Genomic DNA, 8,785 nt, shown 5'->3' with positions numbered 1-8,785 from the left:
TTTGAGACAGAGTCTGGCTGAGGTAAGTGCTGATGGGGGCCTAAACCACAGCCTGCAGTGTCTGACTGTCACAGAGACCCAGTTCAGCGATGATGTGTCCCTACACGCCTTCCCACGATGATTTCTTTCACAGGTACTCAGGTGACAAAAATTTGCGTCCTTTCCAATCACAGATTGGCCAGGTTTGTTCATTTTCTGTTTCAACAAAAGTGTATGCTGAACCCTGTGAGTGTTGAGGGATTGCAGGGAGCCAGGCATTTATCACTGTATTCCCCACCCCTGTGCTTACCCTAGGATTTCTACAATTGTCCTGTAGAAAAACCGTGGTTTTCTTCTATCAGGGTTGACCTGGGATTACTGCAAGTATGCGGGTCGAGTGGATGTGTCTGCTAAAGATGGAAATAATCAAGATTCTCTGTGGGAGTGCTGGTGGAACCCCCCCACACCATGTCCTCCTACACATATATCTTCTACACTTCTGATTTTGCAAGTCACCAGGGAAGATATGATGGTGTCTCTAAAAATGTGGTGACCATGGAATTTTGCAGATAATCCAATTAAGGAATAAGGTAAATATCCAGGTAAAAAATGAAAGTTTCTACTTAGGAAATGAACATGGGATGCTGAAGTTACAAAGGTAAAAAATGATGATAATCCTAACCATCAGAGTGACCATGGGATGGAATGGTAGTACCAAGATATTTAACAGTTACCCAGGAAAGAAACAATGTGACCCTAGCAATGGCATTTAATTTGCGTAATTTGTAGGTCTCCATGTATGGTAGGTTTCTCTAACTCTGGCAGATCTCATGGGATCCTGTAGGTCCACATGAGAGTTGATGTGTCCTAAATTATAAGTAACTGCTGCTATTGTAACCACAGTATTTTATAAGTATCCAGCTAAGAGCTCCTGCTTTATGTATTGGTTGGAGGTAGATATTTCATGTTATCTATTCTTTTATTGAGACAGAGTCTGGCTCAGGTAGGTGCTACTGCGGACATAAATCACAGCCCACACCGAGGGACTGTCACCGAGATCTAATTCAGTCATGCTGTGTCCCTACACACCTTCCTGCCATGAATTCTTTCAGAAGTATTCATATAAGAAATGACTGAGTCCTTACAAATCCCAGATGGGATGGTTATTAACATTTTCTGTTTCACGGAAAGGGTATGCTGAACTCTGTGAGTGTTGAGGGATTGCAGGGAGCCAGGTATTTATCACTGTGTTCCCTGTTGCCGTGCTGCCCCTAGGATATCTACAGGTCTCCAGAGGAGAAACGGTGGTTTTCAGCTATCAGGGTCGACCTGGGATGACTGCAGGTATCCAGGTTGTATGGGTGTGTCCCCGTAAAGATGGAAATAATGACATTTCTTTGCAAGAGTGCTGGCAGACAACCCCATGTCCTTCTACACATATATCTTTGAGCCTCTTTCAAACAACTACAGTGACATTACAATGAATCCTACACGGGACCTTAATGGGTATCTCGGGTACTCTGCAGATGTCAGTGCTGATGAGGACTGAAAGCAACGCACAGGGCCATGTGAGACTCAGCTGTCTAGGTAAGTGATGATGGTATCTGTCTGTCCTTTCTGTTGTTCCAGTGATTTCATTTCAGGTATCCCGGTGGGAAATGCTAAGTGTACCTGGCATACCAGAAACTGTGATATTTCCCTCTGCATGTTTGAGAGACAACGCCTAACCCTGTGAGCACGGTGAGACTGCAAATAACAGGTAATGATTTGGCATTCCCAGCCACAGCAGTGACCGTGGACATTTTGCCTGTGTTCTCTAGAGAGAAATGGTGTCTTCTGGGACAACAGCCCTGAACTTGGTGAGCCCCACCAGCATCGAGGAAAGAGTCTTTCAGTGATGTATGTGAACATCGTGATTTGTAGGTGTCCTGGTAGAACACATGTGTTTCTGAGGCATAAGTGTCACTGTGTGTTTTCAAGGTTCCTGGAAGGAAATCCCAACAAACAGGAGGCATGATCAGGAGACATGTCTGGTGTCTGGTGTCTGGGTAAATGATGGTGTAAGGTGATCTCCACATGTCTAGGTTAGTGAGATTCCTTTGCCTGAATGCTTTACTATGTGATGTAAGAAAGGATAGTGGCTCTCTGTTCTCTTCTCCATGTGATCTTACTGATTTCTATCCTGGAGAGAATTCATGATGTATGTGCTCTGTGAGGGCTGATTAATCGGCACGTACCCAGGGAACTCACCTGGCATCACAGGAGTAACTGCAGTGGTGCAAGGAAGCCAGCGAGAGAGTATGGCGCGTCCTACAATGACCTAGACCTTGGAGAGCCTGCAAGCATCCAGGTACATTTTTGGCTTCCATAATGATGATAGTGAGCAGCCGGTTTGTAGGGTCCTGGTGGAAAAGCTGTGTCTCTGGACACATTTGTCACACATGTGCTTTCAGGTTCAGGCAGGCAGAAGTCAGAGCATGAAGACAGCCTTGAGGTTTCTCCAGGAGAGTTACGGACCATAGGATTTATTAGGGATTCAGGTATGAGATGATCATGGCTCTCATCATTGTACTGACCATGGTATTTTGAAGGAATCCAAGACATAGATGATGGGCCTGTCCCTAACCATGGTAGGGCCCTCGGGATTTTGTAGCTATAGAGTGAAAAGATGACAGTGGTCACATCCCTGGTAATGTCAGTGGGATTTCCTAAATATCCAGGTAAGAAATGAGTGTTTTTGCTTAGGAAGGGAACATGGGATGCTGAAGTTATAAAGGTAGGAAATGATGATAAACCTAATTGTGTGGGTGACCATGCTATTTTCTAGATAACCAGATAAAAGAGGATGGTTGCCCTAACTCGAGTATCAAAATTGGATTTCCTCAGGGTAGGCACATAGGAGCTGATGATGTTTCTTCCCATATTAGTGAACATGACATTTTGTGGTATTCCAAATGTGATGGCAAAACCAAACCACAAAATGACCATGAGATTTTTCAGGAGTCTTGTAAACAGATGGTGGTACCCTTAACCGTGAAGGTTATGATGAAATTTTATAGGTCAGTAATTAAGAGATGATAGTGACCCTAACCACGGTAGTGAATGAGGGATTTTGCAAGTCCCCAGGTAAGAGATGATGGTGTCTGTTAAAAATGTGGTGACCATGTGATTCTGCAGATATCTAATTAAGGAATAATGTGTTACTAGAAATGGTAGTACCTAGGTGTTTTAAAGTTACCCAGGAAAGAAATACTTTGTCCCTAGCAATGCCATTTATTCTGCATAATTTTAGGTCACCACGTACGGTAGGTTTATCTAAATCTGGTAGATCTCACGGGTTTCTGTAGGTATCCACATGAGAGATGATGAGTCACGAATGGTAAACAATTGCCACTATTGTTACCAAGGTATTTTATAAGTATCCAGCTAAGAGCTCCGGCTTTATATATTTGTTGGATGTAAGACTATTTTGTTTTGTATTTTTATAATATATGATTTTTCTTTTTTTGAGACAGAATCTGGCTGAGGTAAATGCTGATGTGGACATAAACCACAGCCCATACTGTGGGACTGTCAGAGAGACCCATTTCAGTGATGACGTGTCCCTACACGCCTTCCCAATGTGACTTCTTTCACAGGTACTCGAGTGAGAAATGATTGAGTCCTCACCATTCCTAGATTGGCCCAGATTTCCCATTTTCTCTTTCAGCAAAAGTGTATGCTGAACCCTGTGAGTGTTGAGGGACTGCAGGGAGCCAGGTATTTATCACTGTATTCCCCACCCCCATGCTATCCCTAGGATGTCTGTAGGTGTTGAGAAACAGTGTTTTTGTGCTATCAGGGTCAACCTGGGATGACTGCAAGTATCCAGGTCAAGTGGGTGTTTCCCGTAAAGGTGGAAATAAGATTATTTGCAGGAGTTCTGGCAGCAAACCCTACATCCCTCTACACATATGTCTTCGTGCGTCTTTCAGATTCCTACCGTGACATCACAATCAATCTGACATGGAACCTTAATGGGAAGCTCGGCTGCTTTGCAGGTTAATGCTGCTGAGGACTGAAAGCATCACATGGGCTACGTGAGGTTCAGCTGTCTAGGTAAGTGATGCTGGTATCAGGCCCCCTGTTGTTCCTGTGATTTCACCTCAGGTGTCCTGGCGGGGATTGATAAGGGTCCCTGGCATATTAGAAACCATGAATTTTTCCTCTGCGTATTTCAGAGGCAATGCCTAACCCTGTGAGCGGGGTGGGACTGCAAATAGCAGGTAATGATCCGGGGTTCCCAGCCACAGCAGTGACTGTGGACATTATGCAGGTGTCCTGTAGAAAGAAATGCTGTCTTCTGGAACCATGGCCTTCAGCTGGACGGGCCCCTCCAGATCCTGGTAAGTGTCGTTGAATGATGGATGTGAGCATTATGATTGATTTGCAGGTGTCCTGGTAGAACACTCTTTATGTTTCTGAGGTATATGTCATAATTTCTGTTTTTCAGATTCCCAGGAGGCAATCTTGACAGAAAAGGATCACTAGGGGACATGTCTGCTATCTGCTTAAGTGATGGTGTACGTGGCAAACTCACCACAGACCGGATGATCTCCACATATCTAGGTAAGTGAGGTTCCTTTGCCTGAATGATTTACCATGTGATGGGTTAACAGCTGTTTTGGAAATAAGGGTAGTGGCTCTCTGTTCACCCTGCCATGCAATCCTATTGATTTCTGTCCTAAAGAGAATGTATGATGTGTGCGCTCTGAGTGTGGATTCATTTGAATGTACCCAGGGAACTCAGGTGGCACTGTGCATCATCGGAGTAACTGCAGTGGATTTACAGGGAAGCCAGCCAGGGAAAGTGGCATGTCCTACGATGGCCTAGACCGTGGAGGGCCCGTGAGCATCCAGGTACTTTTTGTCTCCCACCACAATGATAACGTGCAGGCAGTTAACACTGGTATCAAAGCAGTGTCTGTAGAAACATTGGTCACATATTTGGTTTCAGGTTCAGGCAGGCAGAAGTCAGAGCGGAAGGTGCCTTGAGGTCTCTGCAGGAGATTTACGGACCATAGGATTTGGTAGGGATTCAGATATGAGATGATCATGGCCCTAATCACGTTAGTGATCATGGTATTTTGAAACAACCCAAGAAACATGATGGCCATGCCCCTAACTATGGTAGTGCTCATGGGATTTTGTAGCTATAGGGTGAAAAAGTGACAGTTGTCATATCCATGGTAATGTCTGTGGGATGTTGTAAATATCCAGGTAAGAAATGGGTGTTTCTACTTAGGTAGTAAACATGGGATACTGAAGTCATAAAGCTAAGAAGTGATGATAAACCTAATCATGCAGGTGACCATGGTATTTTCTAGCTATCCAGATAAGAGTGGATGGTGGCCCTAACTCAAGTATTAACATTGGGTTTCCCCAGGTATGCATGTAGGAGCTGATGATGTCTCTTCCCATGTTAGTGCACATGGCTTTTTGTGGTATTCCAGATATGATGGTAAACCTAACCCCAAGATGACCATGAGGTGTGTCAGGTGCCTAGTAAAGAGAAGATGGTCCCCTTAACCGTGAAGGTTATGATGAAATTTTGTCGGTCAGGAATTAAGAGATGACGGTGAACCTGCAACGGTAGTGAACAAGGGATTTTGCAAGTCACCAAGTAAGAGATGATGGTGTCTCTAAAAATGTAACCATGTGATTTTGCAGGTATGCAATGAAGGAATAATGTGTTACTGGAAATGGTAGTACCAAGGTATTTATCAGTTACCCAGGAAAGAAATCATGTGTCCTTATGGCATTTAATTTGGGCAATTTGCGGGTCTCCAGGTCTGGTAGGTATTTCTATATCTGATCGATCTCATGGGCTTCTGTAGGTATCCACATGAGAGATGATGTATCACAACTTGTAACCAAGTGCCAAGGTATTTTACAGGTATCTCACTTAGAGCTCTGGTGAATATAAGTTTTTGAAGAGATCCAGCAGGGAATAATGTTGGCCTAAACCATGATAATGCCCACGAGTTGTGCCCATATCTTGGTAAGAAGTGGTGTGTGTATAATTATAGTTGTCACCATGGCTTTTTTGCAGATTCCAGCAAATAATGAAGATAAGCTTAACCACTATTATGAATATAAGATTTCAAAGGAATTAAGGAAAGAAATAATGTGGGCTTTAACCAAGTGGACATGATTAGATTTTGGGGATTTCTAAATAAGTGATTATGGTGTCCCTAACTATGGAATTTTGCAGGTTGTAGTCAATAGGTGATGAGGAATTTAATAGTAGGCGCAAACGTGGGATTTACTGATACCCAGGTAAGGCATGATGTGGTCCTTAAACATATTACAGACCATATGATTTTATGGATATCTACATAAGCAATAATATGTCCTGAAATCTTGATGAAACCACTTTGTTTTCACATTTAAAAAGTTTCTCATTCTCAAATACTTGGCACAGGGCTGATTTTCAAGTTGAGGAAAGCACCAGCGGCCAGGTGCAGTGGCTCATGCCTTAATCCCTAACTTTGGGAGGCTGAGGCGGGCAGATCACTTGAGTTGAGTTCAAGACCAGCCTGACCAACACAGCTAAAACCCGTCTCTACTAAAAATACAAAATGAAGCTGAGCGTCCTGGCACACACCTGTAGTACCAAGGTATTTATCAGTTACCCAGATACTTGGGAGGCTGAGAGGTACAAGAATCACTTCAACCCAGAAGGCAGATATTGCAGTGAGCTGAGGTTGGGCCACTGCACTCCAGACTGGGTGACAGAGCGAGACTTTGCCTCAAAAAAAACAACAAAAAAGTAATGCACCAGAGTCATGAAATAATGATCTTATCACAGAGGACTTAGAAAGCAAAACCTCAGAAAATATTACCATTTCTCAAAATACTTGTGGAAAGTAATTAAGAACCAGATAACAGAAATTGTAATCAGAGGAAATACCATCAGAATATACTTAAGTGCACAATACATAGTTGGAGGGTGAACTGTTCACCCTTCTAAAACCATCACTGTGATCAACACAGACAACAGATACTTTCCTCAAAGATTAAATTGGTTCATGAGAAATAAAAGCAACCAAAATGAGCCACATTATCTGCAGTAGAAGAGACTATATAGAAAAAGTTCTATGGCAAGAGCTAATTAGTTGGTCTACAAACAGATCCACGAAAAATGCCCCAATTTTAGACACGACAGATACTGCATACTCAAAAAAAAAAAGAAGGAACATTTTGAAAGCTGTTGTAAATTTAATTAATTACTGAGTGTCTCTTTGGCTGGTAGTTGAACGATCATTATTTAGTCCTACAGTTCTGTCCTCTTTTTGTTTGCAAACCACCTAAAAGTCTTATTTCCTCATCTCTTTGACAGATTACCAAGATGGATCCTACAATATAATCACACAGGATAATGTTGGAAAGTATGACTATCTAAATCATTTCTAAAGATCTTACTTTTCTCCATTGATTTTCAAAGTATTTGTAACAGCATCTAAAACCATGTCGACAACGGCCTGGAGCATGTCTTCATCGCTGTCATCATGGAGATCACTGTCAGTTCCTCTCAGACTTGTTGCTGGCGTTTCAGGTAGACGTGAACTGTGACCTGGCGGATCTGACTTTTGTTTCCTCTGCTGTTGTTCTTGCTCATGCTTTTCACAATAGTCTTTTATTTTCTTCAGCTCTTCCAAAGCAGGAGTTACACACGATGTCTGCGGAAGATCTTGCGATGTGTTTCTGGAAGTACCTGGCATGCTTAACTCAATAGCCCTGTGGAGATCTTCATCTTCTCTCTTGGTTGCTTGATGACTCAGTGCTAGGGCCCTCTGAAAATGCTCCTCATCTTCGTCTGATAAGTCAGATTCATCAGTTTCTTCTGACACTTTTTCAAGGGCTGTTTTGTGGTCTCTTTGTTGTTTTTCTTGTGGTAGTTTTCTTTCAGTAAGTTTTGGTCGATCTATTTGTTTGACCCTGATGGTCTGCAGGAGTTGGTCAGCTTCACAGTCTGGCAGATCACCCTTAACAACAAATACAGAATTGCCTCCCTTTTGCAGTTTACTCAGGAATAGTGCCAGGTATGTATCTGATATTAATTCTGGACCCGCTAAGAGAGAATCCAAGTTAAACCAGAGTTTTCCAAATTTTCTAATAGTAAACCAGTGTTGTTCATAATTACATATAAAAGATCTTTCATTTATAGGATTAATCCCAAGCTTTTGATAGGCAGGGCTATTTAAAAGGATCACGTCTAAACCCCAGAACTTCAAGGCATTGATTATGACCTGAATAGAAAAGAAACCTGTGTCATCCATGTTTCCTGAAGGCTGCTGTAAAAATGCACGATAGTCTTCACTGCTGACTCCTCCTTCTGCCATTCTCATCCTCTCTTCTTCATCAAGCTGATGTGCAGTTGAGGCTAATTCCACAGGGCTAAAATATTCTCCTTGAAATAGATTATTCAAGCAGTGCTGGGCACAGAGGGATCCTTCTTGTTTCTCATGGAAGATGAACTCCATGTTGATTCTAACCAGGAGTTTTTGTAGGTTTGCAGGGAGATGTTGTATGCCCCGCTTTGGTACCTATCTGGACAGTATGGAGATATCCATGTAATAGGTGTACAGTTTTCAAAGCTTATGAAAACCATGGGATTCTGTAGGTATTCAGGTAAGAGATGATGTCACAAAGCACTATTGTGACCAAGGTGGCTTTGCCAGTATCCAGTCAAGAGCTGATGGGAAACCTAAAGTGAATATGGGATTTTGGGGTTATCCTGTAGGTGATAATGGTGACTTGAACC

At 42.7% G+C, this 8,785-nt stretch overlaps 1 protein-coding gene across 2 annotated transcripts; it reads right to left on the bottom strand.

Moving 5' to 3' along the window:
* Positions 1 to 7,439: 7,439 nt before the first annotated feature.
* On the bottom strand, positions 7,440 to 8,504 carry ATXN3L (ataxin 3 like). Of its 2 annotated transcripts, none has more exons than XM_012435562.2 (2): positions 8,271 to 8,504; positions 7,440 to 8,117 (listed from the first exon to the last, which is right to left on the bottom strand). In XM_012435562.2, the coding sequence occupies exons 1-2, from the start codon at positions 8,502 to 8,504 to the stop codon at positions 7,440 to 7,442; spliced, it is 912 nt and encodes a 303-aa protein (XP_012290985.1). The 2 variants fall into 2 exon arrangements, with proteins under 2 accessions (XP_012290985.1, XP_064220704.1); XM_064364634.1 differs by having other exon boundaries at positions 7,440 to 8,006.
* Between the last annotated feature and the right edge of the window lie 281 nt (positions 8,505 to 8,785).

Source organism: Aotus nancymaae, unplaced genomic scaffold, assembly GCF_030222135.1.
Source record: "Aotus nancymaae isolate 86718 unplaced genomic scaffold, 86718_ANA_hifiasm-v0.15.2.pri h1tg000058l, whole genome shotgun sequence".
In the NCBI taxonomy this organism is placed as follows: domain Eukaryota; kingdom Metazoa; phylum Chordata; class Mammalia; order Primates; family Aotidae; genus Aotus; species Aotus nancymaae.
This window is presented reverse-complemented; position numbering and strand designations above follow the sequence as displayed.

Bases quoted from the DNA above. Each gene is read 5' to 3' on its own strand.
- ATXN3L (XM_012435562.2), bottom strand. From the start codon at position 8,504: ATGGAGTTCATCTTCCATGAGAAACAAGAAGGATCCCTCTGTGCCCAG. The intron at 8,118-8,270 runs GTCATAATCAAT...TTTGGAAAACTC, and splicing joins CAGGTTTCTTTTCTATTCAG to TGGTTTAACTTGGATTCTCT.